This window comes from Nerophis ophidion, linkage group LG16, assembly GCF_033978795.1.
Source record: "Nerophis ophidion isolate RoL-2023_Sa linkage group LG16, RoL_Noph_v1.0, whole genome shotgun sequence".
Classification (NCBI taxonomy): Eukaryota; Metazoa; Chordata; class Actinopteri; order Syngnathiformes; family Syngnathidae; genus Nerophis; species Nerophis ophidion.
Genome location: NC_084626.1, coordinates 31,355,692 through 31,376,168, shown reverse-complemented (window position 1 = coordinate 31,376,168; position 20,477 = coordinate 31,355,692). Strand labels below are relative to the sequence as shown.

The 20,477-nt window shown below is 40.5% G+C and overlaps 1 protein-coding gene across 2 annotated transcripts in view; it reads left to right on the top strand.

Moving 5' to 3' along the window:
* Nucleotides 1-20,477, top strand: part of cdh4 (cadherin 4, type 1, R-cadherin (retinal)) — a 706,961-nt gene that overhangs the window by 568,943 nt on the left and 117,541 nt on the right. For both annotated transcript variants that reach the window (XM_061874925.1, XM_061874926.1), the window contains one exon: nt 5,244-5,416. In XM_061874925.1, the coding sequence (XP_061730909.1) occupies nt 5,244-5,416 (173 nt within the window). The remainder of the gene's footprint in view (nt 1-5,243; nt 5,417-20,477) is intronic.

Genomic DNA, 20,477 nt, shown 5'->3' with positions numbered 1-20,477 from the left:
GGGCCTTCTCTGTGGTCGGCCCTAAGCCCTGGAACACTCTGCCCCTCCATGTTCAAACTGCTTCCACAGTGGAGTGTTTTAAGTCTCGTCTTAAGACCCACTTTTATTCTTTGGCTTTTAACACTACATGAGTTGTGTGGTCCTCTGTCCTCTGTTGTCCTCTGTGTTTTTTTATACACTTTGAGTTCTATTTTACTGTTTTAATTGATTTTACCCTTTAAAATTGTTTTTATCCTATTTGTTTTTATATTGTTTTTTTTATATTGGTTTTATATTTATTTATTTTTTGAGCATAATAATGTTTGTTTTAATATTTTTTTTAACATGGCTGTGCAGCACTTTGGAAACGTTATTGTTGTTTAAATGTGCTATATGAATAAAGTGGATTGGATTGGATTGGATAAACGCAACATAACAATTACCCAGAATGCCATGCATCCCTGACTCTTACTGGCTATATTATAGCACCAAACCCCGCCCACCCACCCCGCTCCGTGCGTCGGTTGAGGTGGGCGCGGTTGGGGTTGCGGGGGTGTATAATATAGCCAGTAAGAGTCATGGCTGCATGGCATTCTGGGTAATTGTTATGTTGCGTTTATAATGTGTTACAGAGCCGATGTTCTCCAGAAATGTGTTTCTTATTCTTGTTTGGCTAAGGTTCACAGTGTGGCGCATATTAGTAAGAGTGTTAAAGTTGTTTATATCACAACCTTCAGTGTAACAGGTATGGCTGTTGAACAAGTATGCGTTGCAATCTCGTACGAGAAGCAGCGAAATGCATGCTCCGGCCGGCACGCATATAAAATGGTGTAAAGGCGGGCGCAATGACATGTTGTAAAGCAGTGGTCCCCAACCACCGGTGCTGAAAATAATAACCATAACGTTTTTTTTCTTTTTTATTAAAGGTGCTTTTCATGTTGGTATCCTTACATCACACTAAATTTTTTACTGCATGCCATTGGTAAGCACAGGGTTGAGAGGAGGTTTTCAAATGATTAGTGCCTGCTTACTTTTACCGCATGCCTTGAATTAGCGCAGGAGTGAGAAGAGGTTTTAAATTAATTAGCGCCTCGGCGGCTATTCAAGGAAATACGGTATATTGATTTAGGGGACAGCGTGGTGCAGTTGGGAGAACGGCCGTGCCAGCAACCTGAGGGTTCCTGGTTTCATCCATCCATCCATCCATTTTCTACCGCTTATTCCCTTTCGGGGTCGCGGGGGGCGCTGGCGCCTATCTCAGCTACAATCGGGCGGAAGGCGGGGTACACCCTCAATCTCCACCTTCTACCAACCTCGTCACGTCCGTTGTGTCCTTGAGCAAGACGCTTCACCCTTGTTCCTGATGGGTTGTGGTTAGGGCCTTGTACAGCATCAGTGTGTGTGAAGTGGTGAATGTGGAAATAGTGTCAAAGCGCTTTGAGTACTTTGAAGGTAGAAAAGCGCGACACAAGTATAACCCATTTGCTTGATCAGGCATATTTGGTCAATCCATGACTGCAAACTAATCGATGCTAACATGCTATTAAGGCTAGCTGTATGTACATATTGCATCATTAGGCCTTGTTTGTAGGAATATTTGAGGTTGTTTGATTAATTTTACATAAGTCCTCTGTGTATTGGCCCTAGTGTGTGACTGTTTACTGTATATCTGTGTTGGCCCTGCGATGAGATGGAGACTTGTCCAGGGTGTACAACGCCTTCCGCCCGAATGCAGCTGAGATAGGCTCCAGCACCCCCTGCGACTCCAAAAGGGACAAGCAGTAGAAATCGGATGGGTGGATGGATGTCTCATGGCACATTATCTGTATGTAATATTAACCGCATTTCTCATGGTTGTTTGTGTGCCATGCCGTTCCAGACCACAGCAAACATTACCCAGCTTCGCAAAGATTGTAATAAATCCATTAGAAGAAGACAGGCTGCCGTTTCTTTAAACTTGGACACACACATCTATACTTTTGGCCATTCTGAGCCATTAATTTTCCAAAGTTATCTCATCCTGTGAGAAACCATCCCTGCATACCATAATGGCGGCTACAGTTTCGATCTTAAAGATTAAAAAAAATTGGGGGTGAATGTGCGGTGGGCTAGATTGAAAATCTTAACGGGTCTTAATTTGCCCAGGTCTGATTTAAACACACAGCACATGCACACTTTATCAGCATTAAATGACAGTGTTCATCTGTTATTGGCAAATAAAATAGGTAAAGCGCACTGGAGCATTACTGGCATTCACTAAGTTGCTGAAGGCTGAAATAATGAATGATAGAAATGGCATAAGACTCGGTTCTGCTCATTACTAAATGGACCCCGAAAAATGTGGAAACTTTGTTCTCTGAGCTTGACTATAAACAGAGTCGGGGGGGAAAAAAAACACAGCTTGAAATAGGGGCTTATATAACAAGGTTTGTTTTGGTGCTCTTCTCTGTAATAGCTCCCCCTCTAAAAGTTGCTGCGAGATAACACGCTATGTCAGAGCAATTTGTGAAGTCTGATTGACTTGTTTCAAGGGTTTTAAATGAATTTGCTCCCCTATGATATTATGCCAAAATGCATTAATGCCAGCATTATTCAGCAAACCTGCTCAGTAGGGTTGTACGGTATACCGGTATTGGTATAATACCGCCATACTAATGAATCATATTCCCTACTTAACCGCATCTAAAAAGTACCGGTCAAAATGTTTATTATGTTTATAAACTCAGGAAATATGTCCCTGGATAAACGAGGACTTTGAATATGACCAGTGTATGATCATGTAACTGCTTGGTATTGCCCATCCGCAATCGGCAGTGTTTTAGCTACTTCTAAATCATTAATCCTCGCTTCCATGGCGACAAATAAAGTACGTTTCTTACAAGTATCATCCCAGCAGGACGAGGAATAGTTAAACATGTTTCATTACACACCGTAGCTCACTGGTGTCAAAATGTAAACAAACTCCATTAGTGGATCTACACCTAATATCCACTGTAATGATACCAAGTACAGGAGCGTATCTAGTTGATGCCACTATGATCTTTTTTCGTTTAAAAAAAATAATAAATATATATTTATAATATATATATATATATATATATATATATATACACATACAGTGGGGGCAAAAAAGTATTTAGTCAGCCACCGATTGTGCAAGTTCTCCCACTTAAAATGATGACAGAGGTCTGTAATTTTCATCATAGGTACACTTCAACTGTGAGAGACAGAATGTGAAAAAAAAATCCAGGAGTTCACATTGTAGGAATTTTAAATAATTTATTTGTAAATGATGGTGGAAAATAAGTATTTGGTCAACCATTCAAAGCTCTCATTGATGGAAGGAGGTTTTGGCTCAAAATCTCACGATACATGGCCCCATTCATTCTTTCCTTAACACGGATCAATCGTCCTGTCCCCTTAGCAGAAAAACAGCCCCAAAGCATGATGTTTCCAGCCCCATGCTTCACAGTAGGTTTGGTGTTCTTGGGATGCAGTGTTCTTCTTCCTCCAAACACGACGAGTTGAGTTTATACCAAAAAGGTCTATTTTGGTTTCATTTGACCACATGACATTCTCCCAATCCTCTGCTGTATCATCCATGTATCCATTTTGGTATAAACTCAACTTGTCGTGTTTGGAGGAAGAAGAATACTGAGTTGCATCCCAAGAACACCACACCTACTGTGAAGCATGGGGGTGGAAACATCATGCTTTGGGGCTGTTTTTCTGCTAAGGGGACAGGACGATTGATCCGTGTTAAGGAAAGAATGAATGGGGCCATGTATCGTGAGATTTTGAGCCAAAACCTCCTTCCATCAATGAGAGCTTTAAATGGTTGACCAAATACCTATTTTCCACCATAATTTACAAATAAATTATTTAAAATTCCTACAATTTCAATTCCTGGATTTCTTTTTTCCACATTCTGATGAAAATTACAGACCTTTGTCATCATGTTAAGTGGGAGAACTTGCACAATCGGTGGCTGACTAAATACTTTTTTACCCCACTGTATATATATATATATAAATATATATATATATATATATATATATATATATATATATATATATATATATATATATATATATATATATATATATATATATATATATATATATATATATATATATATATATATATATATATACATACATGGACAGACACCACGGTGATAGAGGGGTTAGTGCATCTGCCTCACAATAAGAAGGTCCTGAGCAGTCCCGGAATCTTTCTGTGTGGAATTTGCATGTTCTCCCCGTGACTGCGTGGGTTCCCTCCGGGTACTCCGGCTTCCTCCCACCTCCAAAAACATGCACCTGGGGATAGGTTGATTGGCAACACTAAATTGGCCCTAGTGTGTGAATGTAAAAGTGAATGTTGTCTTTCTATCTGTGTTGGCCCTGTGATGAGGTGGAAACTTGTCCAGGGTGTACCCTGCCTACCGCCAGAATGCAGCTGAGATAGGCGCCAGCACCCCCCGCGACCCTGAAAGGGACAAGCGGTAGAAAATTAATGATTGGATGGGATATATATATATATATATATATATATATATATATATATACAATACATACATATATATATGTCATGTATATTATGTTTATAAACTCAGAAAATATGTCCCCGTACACATGAGGACTTTGAATATGATGACTTTGTATCGGATTGGCACCCACATTTGTGGAATCATACAAAACTAATGTAAAGCACCCAAACAACAGAAAAATAAGTGATTATTACTTTTTAACAGAAGTGTAGATAGAACATTTTAAAAGAGAAAGTAAGCAGATATTAACAGTAATTGAACAAGTAGATTAATAATTAATTTTCTACCGCATCTAGTCAATCATTTTGAGAAAATATTAGAATGGAAGTTGACACAATATGTTACTGCGTATGTTCACACCTATATTAGGAGCCTTTGTTTGCTTGCTTACTAATAAACGACAAGTTGTCTCGTATGTTCAGTAATTTATTTAAGGGCAAAATTACAATAAGAAACATATGTTTAATGTACTATAAGATGTTTTGTTAAAACAAAGCCAATAATAAAAAAAAATGGTGGTCCCCTTTATTTAGAAAAGTATCGAAATACATTTTGGTACCGGTAGCGGTTTCAAACTATTGGTATCGGGACAACACTACTGCTCAGTTGTTTTAACAATCTTTGTATTTTAACAAACACTCATAATGTTTTGTTTTTTCTTGTTGTGCCCTTTTTACCCGTTTTAACACTTGGACTTGCTTTACCCCCATAGGCTCATCAGTTATGCAAGTGACAGCCAGCGACTCGGACGACTCCACCACAGCTAACGGCATGGTTCGCTACCGCATCCTCTCCCAGACTCCCCACAGCCCCATCCCCAACATGTTCACCATCAACAGTGAGACCGGAGACATAGTTACAGTTGCAGCCGGTCTGGACAGAGAGGTGCGTCTACATCATTGCTGGATTGATTGCTTGTTTTGTCCGTGGTCGCACATTTTAGCTCTCTACCGCTTGTTTTCATGGATTGTTTTGTTGGCGGTCAAAAAAAAGACACATTTTCAGACACAAATTTTTTTGATTTAGTTTTTTTTCTCATTGTGTAGATGCTTTGGAGCATTCACACATAATGTTTTCTACACCAAATTCATCTATTTATTCTTCTACTTAATCTTAGTCTACTTCTTCTCCAGATTTTGGTGCACTCTACTTTCCACATTTTTCACCTGATTGAAACTGTTCCAACTTCAAACTATTTAGCCTATTTGGGAATCGCTGGCTTTCCCTTGAAAAATTAAAAAAAAATCCCGGATTTCCCAAAATTCAAGGTTTTCTGTGACATTTTTACATTTCAAAAGGAATTGGCTCTTTTTCAAACTTCTGCCATTTTTTTTTTACATTTTTCAACCGATGATGTTTCCACCCCCATGCTTCACAGTATCTGTGGTGTTTTTGGGATGCAACTCAGTATTCTTCTTCCTCCATACACGACGAGTTGAGTTTATACCAAAAACTTATATTTTTGTTTCATCTGACCACATGACATTCTCCCAATCCTCTGCTGTATCATCCAGAAGAAGAATACTGAGTTGCATCCCAAGAACACCACACCTACTGTGAAGCATGGGGGTGGAAACATCATGCTTTGGGGCTGTTTTTCTGCTAAGGGTACAGGACGATTGATCCGTGTTAAGGAAAGAATGAATGGGACCATGTATCGTGAGATTTTGAGCCAAAACCTCCTTCCATCAGTGAGAGCTTTGAATGGTTGACCAAATACTTATTTTCCACCATAATTTACAACTAAATTATTTAAAATTCCTACAATGTGAATTCCTGGATTTTTTTTCACATTCTGTCTCTCACAGTTGAAGTGTACCTATGATGAAAATTACAGACCTCTGTCATCATTTTAAGTGGAGAACATGCACAATCGGTGGCTGACTAAATACTTTTTTGCCCCACTGTATATAAACACATATAATGACTAAATTAGGAGCCTTACTTACTACTAAAAGACAAGTTGTCTTGTATGTTCACTATTTTGTTCGAGAACAACATTGCAATAATATATGCAAACATATATTTAATGTACCGTAAGTTTTTTTTTTTTTAAATAAATCCAATAATGCCATTTTTATGGTCCCTTTCATTTAGAAAAGTATCGAACAGTCCTGAAAAGTATTGAAATACATTTTGGTGCCGGTACTGGTACCAAAATATTGGTACCGGTACAACACTATTGTCTGCGAAATACAATAAACTGTATGTCGAACCAGAGGCGGCATGGCGCGGAAGTTACTGTCATTGAGTAAAAACTCGAATATCATCAGTAATAATACTGGTGTGACTAATTTTTGGACTACTTTCTGTGTCAGGACTGGGTTAAACTCATTACAGGGTGTACCCTGTCTTTCACCCTAAAGGCTCGTGCATGCTCGCACAAAGTGCAAAAATAGAAGCATGCGTTTTAACTGGTAGAAACACTACTACCCTTGTACTGACCCTCTTGAAATTAATATTCAGCTATTATTCCGCCAGAGGGCACTGCTCGGAATCCAAATTAAAATCAAATACAGAGAAGATGAGGATTTTTTTTTGGGATGATGAAAAACGGTTGTCTGGGTGTAAAAGTCATCCTGAACTGAAGATGGCAACGTTTGGTCCATGTCTGTAAGTTTTCACAAAACATAGAGAAGGATGAAATGAACGTAATGTACGGATAGATTATTTGTTTTAATGCATACTTTAAGTAAAACATAAATTAATATTAACTCAACTGGGACATACTATGGTGTAGCATGCAAGGTTCAGCCAGATTAAGGCATCAGGGAATGAGGTTTACCAATAGGTGTGTTTCCATCTGATATTGATACAAAATATTGGTCCAATACCAGCAAAAAAAAAAAAAAAATATCGAATGATATCGGCTTGCATCTAAAATCTCCGATAAGCATTCGTGCAGATTTTTTAATGTGCAAAGTTTGACGGTTAACAACTAAATGTCCTCCAATAAGCACACCAGTTTGACTTTTTCTTGTGTTTTAGTGAAGTCGTTTACAAAAGGTAAACACAGTAGGCTACTTACGTATAAAATACTACACGGTCTAGCTCCATCCTATCTTGCCGATTGTATTGTACCATATGTCCCGGCAAGAAATCTGCGTTCAAAAGACTCCGGCTTTTTAGTGATTCCTAAAGACCAAAAGAAGTCTGCGGGCTATAGAGCGTTTTCTGTTCGGGCTCCAGTACTCTGGAATGCCCTCCCGGTAACAGTTCTAGATGCTACCTCAGTAGACGCATTTAAGTCTCACCTTAAAACTCATTTGTATACTCTAGCCTTTAAATAGACCTCCTTTTTAGACCAGTTGATCTGCCGCTTCTTTTCTTTTTCTCCTCTGTCTCCACCTCCCTTGTGGAGGGGGTCCGGTCCGATGACCATGGAAGAAGTACTGGCTGTCCATAGTCGGGACCCAGGATGGACCGCTCGTCTGTGTATCGGTTGGAGACATCTCTACGCTGCTGATCCGCCTCCGCTTGGGATGGTTTCCTCTCGCTGCTGTCTTGGATCCGCTTTGAACTGTACTCTCGCGGCTATGTTGGAGCCACTATGGATTGCACTTTCACAGTATCATGTTAGACCCGCTCGACATCCATTGCTTTCGATGGGGTTGCCCACATCTGAGGTCCTCTCCAAGGTTCTCATAATCATCATCGTCACTGGCGTCCCACTGGGTGTGAATTCTCCCTGCCCACTGGGTGTGAGTTTTCCTTGCCCTTCTGTGGGTTCTTCCGAGGATGTCGTAGTCGTAGTGGTTTGTACAGTCCTTTGAGACATTTGTGATTTAGGGCTATATAAATAAACATTGATTGATTGACTGATTGATTGATAGGCTGTAGGAAACAAGGAGCTAGCAGCTACTCAGCAGTTATGCACATAATAGAACACAAGATAAACATAGGTAAAAAGTACTCTTAATTGAACAATATTTTAGTCTAAAACAAAGCATTTGTCAATATATACAAATACCAAACATACAGTCTCTGAAACAGGAGCCTAATATAAAGTATCCAGTAACAAACGTGTCCACATTATTCAACTTACTGTGTCATGAGCTTTAAGGGGATTTTTACATTCAAAACTTTTCCTTGTGGTCTATGAAACATGATTTGGATGAACTTTGTTTTTCAATTTTGCATACATTTTGCGCCACATCCATCCATCCATCCATTTCCTACCGCTTATTCCCTTTGGGGTCGCAGGGGGGGCGCTGGTGCCTATGTCACCTACAATCGGGCGCCACCTCATCGCAGTTTGGGCCACATACACTTGTTTAACTCTGTCCATCCATTACCTACCGCTTTTCCCCTTTTGGGGTCGCGGGGGGTGCTGGCGCCTATCTCAGCTACAATCAGGCGGAAGGCGGGGTACACCCTGGACAAGTCACCACCTTAACTCACCCTCTTAAAAAATTATCAAATGTATCTTTTAAAAAGTTTACGATTTTTAAATGTTTATATCTGAAAGTCGTCATTGCTATTTTTTTTTCCAGGCACAGTTGAAAATAAACTTCAAAAAGTGTTTTTTATATTTGCTGGTCGTATCATTAGGTACACCTGTGCATTCTGCAATAGATCAGACTCGCTGCAAAAAAAATGCTGTTTTTGGCAGAACTTACATTACTGCATGTTTCAATTATGTGAATACCAAAATTATATGAAAATAATACTTTATCCTACCTTTTGTTTTCCTCATTTCCTGAAACTTGAATTATTGGGATCTCCGTGTGTCTGCAAAAAAACAAAAAAAAACACTCCTGTGTTGCTCAGGTCGCATAAGGACGATCATTTGGCGTCTTCCCAGACTGTAGAAAGCCACGGAGGCAATGTGCAGGTAAAAAGGTATTTAGTAGCTCAAATAAACAAAAGACGAGTGCCGCTAGAAAGGGTACCAAAGCATTGGAAGGCTAATAAAAAAAAAACTAAACTGATATTTAAACAAAATGGAATGCTGGAGAACAGCAAAAACTATTGAGTGAAAACGTCACACAGGAAAAGTGTCCATTTCTACTGTGTAATCTAAGAATGGCTTTTATGCTGCCAATTCTAATACCGGTCATCAATAAATGAGATCAGCTGATACGATCACATGCATTAACTGTAAATTGTATTATTTATTTATTTATGATGAGAGCTAGTGACTATATGATCAGCTTCCCTTTTGGGAAGTGAACTAGTAATGATACTCATACCAATATATATTTTTTCAAATTATTAAAGATCACTATATGATTTTGCTCTTTAATGTTTGTCTATCTGTGTTGGCCCTGCGACGAGGTGGCGACTTGTCCCCCGCCCATACTTGCCAACCTTGAGACCTCCGATTTCGGGAGTTGGGGGCGTGGTCGGGGTGGTCGGGGTGGGGCAGTGGTGGGGGCGTGGTTAAGAGGGTAGGAGTATATTTACAGCTAGAAAAGTGCAGATTGGATTTTAACCTATTTAAAACATGACATCAAAAATATATATTTGTTGTGAGAAATCATTAAGATGATCAGTGTTTCCACAAAGATAAATATCATTAATTATAAATAATAACATAGAGTTATTGAGCAAATTGGCTATTTTTGGCAATTTATTTAAGTGTGTATCAAACTGGTAGCCCTTCGCATTAATCAGTACCCAAAAAGTAGCTCTTGGTTTCAAAAAGGTTGGTGACCCCTGCCGTAGATGTTACTGTCACATATGCATGTACAGTAGATGGCAGTATTGTCCTGTTTAAGAGTGTCACAACATTGCTGTTTATGGCAGACGAACTGCTTTATGGTAAACGAAAACGTGACTGCTGTTGTTGTGTGTTGTTACCGCGCTGGGAGAACGTTAATAAAACTGCCTAACAATAAACCCACATAAGAAACCAAGAACTCGCCCTCGATCATTCTACAGTTATAACGTCACCGGGCAGGCTCTTTGTTTATATTGTGGGAAAGCGGACGTAAAAACAGGCTCTCGACACGTCACTCAGGTCCGCATTGAGCTGCAGGGGGCGTGGCCTCCAGCTCCGCCTGAATTTCTGGAGATTTTCGGGAGAACATTTTTCCCGGGAGATTTTCGGGAGAGGCGCTGAATTTCAGGAGTCTCCCGGAAAATCCGGGAGGGTTGGCAAGTATACCACCACCCATTCCCCCCGCTCCGCGACTCCAAGAAGGACAAACGGTAGAATAGAGATGGGTGGAATTTTTAATTACAACTTTAATCAGCAAAAAAACAATATAAGTATGTAAGTATCACTCATATACTGTACCACCCTTGGTATCAACAGCATTGATTTATGGATCGATCCATGCTTCTCCGTGATCGCCTCCCACACAACTGACACTGCAACGAAACACACCAGTTGCAAATGCTGCTGTGATATTATCCTCTCACTAAATTTGTTAATCTACATGTTAATTCCCTGCTAATATCTGCTAACCTGCTGGAACACATTGTTATCTTTCTCTCCCTGCACGGCCATCTTTTTGCGACACATGGACGCAAGGTACATGTTGTATTTACGTCATCGATGACGTTGACGAAGTCGTCCCGAATCGTCCCTTTGGCCGAGTGCACACCAACATGTGTTGTCCGTCTCCATCATCAATCGGTCGATCAATGTTTATTTATATAGCCCTAAATCACAAGTGTCTCAAAGGGCTGCACAAGCCATATCGACATCCTCGGTTCAGATCCCACATAAGGACAAGGAAAAACTCACAGCCCAGTGGGATGTCAATGTGAATGGCTATGACAAACCTTGGAGAGGACCGCAGATCCGGGTGGGTCTAGCATAATACTGTAAAAGTCCAGTCCATAGTGGATTTAACATTATAGTGAGAGTCCAGTCCATAGTGGGGCCAGCAGGAGACAATTCCAAGCGGAGACGGGTCTGCAGCGCAGAGATGTCCCCAACCGATGCACAGGCGAGCTGTCCACCCCGGGTCCTGACTCTGGACAGCCAGCACTTCATCCATAAAATTCTGTCTTCGGTAGCAGTATTCAGAGACATCAGTTTTTGTCCAGTCCAGTGACAGATGTTGTCTTGTCAGCATCTTGGTTGTTTTATTCTGCTTCTTTTTCTTTCAGCCATTGCTTCTAGGCTGATTGTGTTTACCCTTTAAGTAGAGCATTTGGTGTGAGAGTAGATCTTCAAGACTTTGGACTTAAAGGCCTACTGAAACCCACTACTACCCACCATGCAGTCTGATAGTTTATACATCAATGATGAAATATTAACATTGCAACACATGCCAATACGGCTTTTTTAGTTTACTAGATTGCAATTTTAAATTTCCCGGGAGTTTCGTCTTGGAAACGTCGTGTAATGACGACGTATACGCAGGACATCACACGTTTTTAGGAAGTATGAGCGCTACGCACACACACAGCTAAAAGTCGTCTGCTTTAACGGCATAATTACACAGTATTTTGGAGATCTGTGTTGCTGAATCTTTTGCAATTATTTCAATTAATATTGGAGAAGTCACAGTAGAAAGATGGAGTTGGGAAGCTTTAGCCTTTAGCCACACAAACACACGGTGATTCCTTGTATAAAATTCCCGGAGCTGAAACTTTCCTATGGATCAGAGCGCGGTCAAGCAGACATGGATCCCAACCGAATGTCAACCAGCAGGTTTCGGTGAGAAAAGTGTGCTTAAAAAGTCGCCACTTACCGGATATCAGCTGAGCTTCTGTTGTCCGTACAGCTGCCGTCGACTTCCCTGAGACATGGCGTCAACACACTTGTGAGCAACCCCTCTGACTATCAGGTACTATTTAACTCACTAAAACACTAGCAACACAATAGAAAGATAAGGGATTTCCCAGAATTATCCTAGTAAATGTGTTTAAAAACATCGGAATACGTCCCAATGCTATCGCGTTTTTTTTTGTTTTTTTTCTAGTCCGCCGCTATCAATATCCTAAAACACAAATCTTTCATCCTCGCTCAAATTAATGGGGAAATTGTCGTTTTCTCGTTCCGAATAGCACTTTTTGTTGGAGGCTCCCATTAAAATCAATGTGAATATGTGAGGAGCCCCCACACTTGTGATGTCATCGTCTGCGACTTCCGGTAGAGGAAGGGCATTTCTCTTAGCACCGAAAGTTGTGAAATTTATCGTGGATGTTCTCTACTAAATCCTTTCAGCAAAAATATGGCAATATCGCGAAATGATCAGGTATGACACATAGAATAGACCTGTTATCCTCGTTTAAATAAGAAAATCTCATTTCAGTAGGCCTTTAAATGTGGATGTGATGGGAATGAGCTGTGTTGTACGTAGAATGTCTTCACTTCACTTCAGACATCTTTAGTATACTTTATACCTTCATTATCCTTTCCATCCTTACCCTTTCCATCCTTTGTAACTGAGCTACTGTGTGGAAAAATTTCCCTTGTGGATCAATCAAGTTTGACTAAGTCTAAGTATAATATATGATCAGTTAATCTTTTGTTGGGCATGAATCTCATATGCTTTTGGAAAACAACTAGTTTTTGCAATGATATCAAGGTCCAGTTAACACATTCCAATCCATAAAGTACAACAGGTATTACATAGGTGTTGAAAATCTTAGATTTTCGTTCATGTGATCTCATTTTTGATTCTAGTGCTGCTTTATTCCTATTAAAAGCTGCCCAGCTTCGGCCAATGCGATGCTGGACGGCAGCGAGTCAATCATTTTTCGAGGAGAGTTTATGGGCTAGGTAGACACATTCAGTTACTTGAGAAACTTGGTGCTTAGAAACGGTAAGATCGAGTCCTGTGTTGTTTCTTATCGGTTGTCATGCACTTGGTTTTGGAGACATCCGTTCTCAAGCCGATTTCGGCTGCATATTTAGCTAGAAGATGAATGAACGATTGTAACTTGTGACGTGAGTTACTTATGACAGCATTGTCATCTGCATAGGTCAGATTAGAAAGAGTGCGGCCACCGACCGAGAAGCCAGATGAGCATTCATTTTCAAATTGAAGCATAAGTGGCCATGCAGAACAGGATAGCAGAAAGGACATCACCTTGCTTAACTCCTTTCAGAAAATTAGTGCACCGTGACGTTCCAATATCTGTTTTGATATATGCTTTTGAGTTTGGTTTCAGAAGGTTTATGTATTTTTTTGATGATTGGTGTTTTATTTAGCAGGCTCCATAGGCAGAAAGTTGGATGCTATCAAAGGCTTTTGTAAAGTCAATGAATATTATATGCACACAGGATTTTTAAATTTTATGGACTTTTCAGTTATTTGTTCCAGGGCTAATGTTTGCCCGATGGTTCCTCGGCCTGGTTGATAAGCAGCTTGGGTCATAGGAAAAGATGCATACTGGTCTGCTTTGGTTCGGGTTGCAATAATAAAATAAATGTGGGTTGTACTTGTATAGTGCTTTTTCTACCTTCAAGGTACTCAAAGCGCTTTGACACTACTTCCACATTTACCCATTCACACACACATTCACACACTGATGGAGGGAGCTGCCATGCAAGGCGCTAACCAGCACCCATCAGGAGCAAGGGTGAAGTGTCTTGCTCAGGACACAACGGACGTGACAAGGTTGGTACGAGGTGGGGATTAAACCAGGGACCCTCGGGTCTCGCACAACCACTCTTCCACTGTGCCATGCCGTCCCTAATACTAATAACAAGTTTTTAGGCGTGGCTTAGAATGCTTATTGGGTGATAAATGCTGTAGTGAAGTCTGCTACATTTCTTGTAGATCACAACAATGAGAGGTTCTTTAAAAAGTGGCGTTTTTTTTTGTCAGGAGCCGTGGTCTGGATTAGGTTTTTTTTTTTCTGTTAGTTTTGGACTCCCTCAGTTCCTGTTTTGTGTACCCTTGAATCTATTTTGGTTGCTATGGTTACTTATTATTTTTACCTGCCTCTGATTGGTGTTCGGGACAAACACGACGAGTTGAGTTTATACCAAAATGGATACATGGATGATACAGCAGAGGATTGGGAGAATGTCATGTGGTCAGATGAAACCAAAATAGAACTTTTTGGTATAAACTCTACTCGTCGTGTTTGGAGGAAGAAGAATACTGAGTTGCATCCCAAGAACACCACACCTACTGTGAAGCATGGGGGTGGAAACATCATGCTTTGGGGCTGTTTTTCTGCTAAGGGGACAGGACGATTGATCCGTGTTGAGGAAAGAATGAATGGGGCCATGTATCGTGAGATTTTGAGCCAAAACCTCCTTCCATCAGTGAGAGCTTTAAATGGTTGACCACATACTTATTTTCCACCATAATTTATAAATAAATTCTTTAAAATTCCTACAATGTGAATTCCTGCATTTTTTTTTCACATTCTGTCTCTCACAGTTGAAGTGTACCTATGATGAAAATTACAGACCTCTGTCATCATTTTAAGTGGGAGAACTTGTACAATCGGTGGCTGACTACTTTTTTGCCCCTCTGTATGATGTTAGGTTTTTCTTTAAGCTTGTTCCCAGCCCCTCTCTAAAGATAAGACATAACCGACTAGCTCTGCATTGAGATCTTGAAAACCCTTGTTGTTCTTGTTTTTTTTTCCTCATCTCATATTACCGCAAGTATGGTTGCTCACCAACCCACACAACAACAACAACACCACAGCACATAACGTCCCTGCAAGCTCTTCCATCTAGTTCTCCTAATGAGGGAGATCATGCAGGGTCGAACCGTGTTTATCCAGCGGTCTGTGGCATGGTTGAGAGCAGTTGTGCAACTTGCAAAATCTTCAAAATACCTAAAAAAAAAAAAAAATGAATTCATTAAATGGAACCATTTAAATTCAGATGCTGTCGTGACGGCTATAATTCCATCCTCCTAACTTAGTTGGTTGATTTTTACAGCGGACATAAAAGCACTATTGATTGTATCTCATAATGTTTATATTCTGAGAAGTCCCACTGATCCTGCTCAGCACTAAACCCAGCCATTCGCCACTTTTAAAATTCAAGCTGGATTTAAAGGGAAAGTGAGATTTTTTAGAATAACAAGTTACAGTTCAAATCAAAAGAACAGACACAGAAACCTTATAATAATTCTGAATTAATATAATAGTGTTGGCATGACCGTGTGTAATGTGTTTGGAACATTATCGGAGAATTAATAAACATTGGAAAGATTTGTGTCGACGTTTGGCCCATATGGTGCAAAGGGAACTCATTAATCGGGACACATTGAGCCAAGCTGTGTCACACCTGCCCCATGTCCTTGCACCAGAAACACAAACACACCTGAGAGTCCAGTCACGTTTAGGGATGGGTACCGTATTTGGTACTTTTAGTTAGTCAGTACCACCTCGATTCACTTGAAATCAATATACACTATATTGCCAAAAGTATTTGGACACCCATCGAAATGATCAGAACCAGGTGTCCTAATCACTTGGCCCAGCCAACGGTGTATAAAATCAAGGATTTAGGCATGGAGACTGTCTCTGCAAACATTTGTGAAAGAATGGGCCGCTCTCAGGAGCTCAGTGATTTCCAGCGTGGAATTATTATTGGATGCCACCTGTGCCAAGCAGCTGCATCTAAGCCATACATCACCAAGTTCGATGCAAATCGTCGAATGCCGTGGTTAAAACCGGTGGTCCGCAACCACTGGTCTGGGGACCGTTACTGGTCCGTGACGCATTTGCTACCGGGCCACACAGAAACACTAAATAATTTATAAACAACTGCATTTCGTCCGGCTTAAAGGGGAACATTATCACAATTTCTGAAGGGTTAAAACCAATAAAAATCAGTTCCCGGTGGCTTATTTTATATTTCAAAGTTTTTGTCGAAATTTTACATATCACGCAATATCCCGAAAAACGCTTCAAAGTGCCTGATTTTAACCGTCGTTATATCCACCCGTCCTTTATCCTGTGACCACACAGAAACAAACATGGCAGATAGCACAGAAAGGTATCGCGATATTAGCTCGGATTCAGACTCAGATTTCAGCGCCGCAAGCGATTTTACAGATTACGCATGTATTGAAACGGATGGTTGGAGTGTGGAGGCAGGTAGCCAAAACGAAATCTGAAGCTATTGAGCCATATCACCACAGACAGCGGCACGGAGGAAGCGAGGACAAATTCGGCGATCGCCGTCTAACCAACGATTGGTATGTGTTTGTTTGGCATTAGATGTGGGTGAAGGGAAAGGCTGGATGCAAATATAGCTACAAATGAGGCATAATGATGCAATATGTACATACAGCTAGCCTAAATAGCATGTTAGCATCGATTAGCTTGCAGTCATGCCGTGACCAAATATGTCTGATTAGCACACTCCACATAAGTCAATAACATCAACAAAACTCACCTTTGTGCATTCATGCACAACGTTATACTGTAGATTTGGTGGACAAAATGAGACAGAAAAAGAGGTGGCATGATCCACGTCTTAACCAACATATCCAGGGGGTTTAGCTCGCACTCCGGCAGATTCAGTTGAGGTCTATTTTCCAATATTGCAGATTTCGTTGACTTTATCGTTGAAAATGCATCTGCTTTGAGAGTCGCAGGATATCCACACATTCTTGCCATCTCTGTCGTAGCATAGCTGTCGTCGGTAAAGTGTGCGGAACAAACGATGGACTTTCGCATCTTTTGGCCAGTGGTGCAACTTGAATCCGTCTCTGTTCGTGTTGTTACACCTTCCGACAACACACCGACGAGGCATGATGTCTCCAAGGTACGGGAAAACAATCGAAAAAAACAGAAAATAACAGAGCTGATTTGACTTGTTGCGTGTAATAAGATTGAGGAAATGGTGGATCGCTTCATGTTGTGACGTCACGGGTCGTTCGACAGGCTATCAATTGTAAGGCATTTAATTCGCCCAAATTCACCCATTTCAAGTTCGGAAATCGGTTATAAAAATATATGGTCTTTTTTCTGCAACATCAGGGAAATATATTGACGCTGACATAGGTCTGGTGATAATGTTCCCCTTTAACTTTCTTCTCTCTCACTAGACACGCTAATAAGCTTGTTTATAGGGTTAACCCTAACCCCAATAAAACTCCTCATAGGAACTTGCCATTTGTTTTATTTGTTCTAACTTTATGACATGATACAATGCACATTAATGAACATATAAAATGTAAATGTGACAGATTGTAGCCAAAGGCTGATTTCCATCTGCATCTCATTGCAAAGAAACAAGCTCCGAGTTCCCACTAATTGAGCGTTATAGTCCACTTATTTGCCTACAAACTGGTCCGTGGTGCAAAAAAGATTGGGGACCACTGCTTTAAAGGGGAACATTATCACAATTTCAAAAGGATTAAAAACAATAAAAATCAGTTCCCAGTGGCTTGTTGTATTTTTTGAATTTTTTTTCAAAACTTTACCAGTCCCGGAATATCCCTAATAAAGCTTTAAAGTGCCTTATTTTCGCTATCTTCGAAACCACTATCCATTTCCCTGTGACGTCATACAGTGCTGCCAATGTAAACAAACAATGGGAATACCACAGCAAGATATAGCGACATTAGCTCGGATTCAGACTCGGATTTCAGCGGCTTAAGCGATTCAACAGATTACGCATGTTTTAAAACAGATGGTTGGAGTATGAAAGTATTGAAGAAGAAACTGAAGCAATTGAGCGGATATCTATTGACGCTATTCATAGCCATAGCATGGCCGAATAGCTGCGTTAGCATCGCCGGTAAAATGTGCGGACCAAACGATCGGGACTTTGGCAACTTAAATCCGTCGATTGGTAAGTGTTTTTTTCGCATTAAATGTGGGTGGAAGGAAACGTAATATAGTTGCAAATGCATCTGCAGGATATCCATACATTTCTGTGCCATGTCTGCTTTCGCACCGCCGGTAAAGAGCATTTTAGCATCGATTAGCGTAGCATGTTAGCATCGATTAGGTGACAGTCACGCCGCGACCAAATATGTCTGATTAGCACATAAGTCAATATCAACAAAACTCACCTTTGTGATTTCTGTGACTTTATCGTTACAAATGCATCTGCAGGTTATCCATACATCTCTGTGCCATGTCTGTCATCGCCGGTAAAATGTGGAGCCACTTTGGTACATTCAATGGGGGTCTGGCGGCAGACATTTTCGCATCTTCGGGCCAGTGGTGCAACTTGAATCCCTCCCTGTTAGTGTTGTTACACCCTCCGACAACACACCGACGAGGCATGATGTCTCCAAGTTTCCAAAAAATAGTCGGAAAATAACAGAGCTGAGACCCAATGTTTACAATGGGTTGAAAATGAAAATGGCGGCTGTATTACCTCGGAGACGTCACATTCTGACGTCATCCCCTCCAGAGCGATAAACAGAAAGGCGTTTAATTTGCCAAAATTCACCCATTTAGAGTTCGGAAATCGGTAAAAAAAATATATGGTCTTTTTTCTGCACCATCAAGGTATATATTGACGCTTACATAGGTCTGGTGATAATGTTCCCCTTTAAAAAAAACAGAGTTCCCATCCCACCAAGTGGTTTCTTGAAAACGACATGAACAAAACATTTGGACAACAAAAATTTAATTTTAATGAAAAGACAAGGTAACATCCAGGTAGCATTTAGCGGAAATGACAATTTAGAAAGTGCCTCAACGTTTCCTGCCGCTAATTTTCTTCATGAATGAATGAATTAATTATACTTGGCAACCTTGAGACCTCCGATTTCAGGAGGTGGGGGGGCGTGGTCGGGTGGGGCGGAGGCGTGGTTGGGCGGGGGCGTGGTTAAGAGGGGTGGCGTATCATTCACCCACTCGAGTATTTCATATATATTATATATATATATATATATATATATATATATATATATATATATATATATATATATATATATATAGTTCTAGCTTTATATATATATATATATATATATATATATATATATATATATAATTATATATATAAATAAAAGAAATAGTTGAATTTCCAACGGCACCTATTAAATACACAGTAATAAAAACACAGTAGTTTTACTAACTGTATTGTGCTTGCTGGTTACAAAAAAAAAAAAAACAACACTTACCTTTCAATAATTGAGTAACCTTTGTTCTGCCATTTGCATATAGGCGAGCGATATCCGAATCCGCGAACATCCTTCACGGATTTGTTGTAGACATCCGCAAATGAGAACGGGATGTTGCTTCCAGCTATCAGCATAGCCATCTTTGTCTCAGCATAAGTTACACAATCGAGTCTCCATTTTGCGAGGTGGGCCATAATACTGGGTTGTGAACGATGCTGCGCTGCGGACGCTTTGTGCTTCGCTGACTGACCGTTCATGGCTGAGTATATCCGTTCGGCCGCCATGTTCAAGAAGTCTGTTTTAAAAAATTTACAGGCAACATACCCCTTCCCCTTTGAACTCTCCTGGATAAACTGATATTCTTGTTTCCAGTAGTTCTGGAACTTGCAAGCGTATTTCTTAATTTTGCTCGTCGACGGTGTTATACATTGGGTTGGAATCAATAACCAGGCGACGTGATGAAGTTACGTCTCTTTACCGTGGGCTTCAGAACAGACTCCCTAATGCACTTAAATGTAGAATATATTTACATTCTATTCTATGTACAGTAGATGGAAGTATTGTCCTGTTTAAGAGGGTCACAATATTGAGTCGGTCTGCATGGAGCTGGAGGGGGCGTGGCCTCCAGCTCCCCCTTGATTTCGGGAGATTTTCGGGAGAAAATTTGTCCCGGGAGGTTTTCAGGAGAGGCGCTGAATTTCGGGAGTCTCCCGAAAAATCCGGCAGGGTTGGCAAGTATTAAATATACTGTATAGCAACACTCCATCCCTCTTTGTAATTTGACAGACATGCAACGGCACCCACCGAAAAGGGATACGGGGAAAAAGCAAGAGTGCTTATCCATGTACCGCCCCTATTTTACAATCAACTTATATATTGGTTATATATGCTGGTTATATAGTCCAAGTTTCCACAGCAGACTGGCTGGATACATGACAATTTCAGAACAAGTACAGATATGATAATGGATGATAATGACA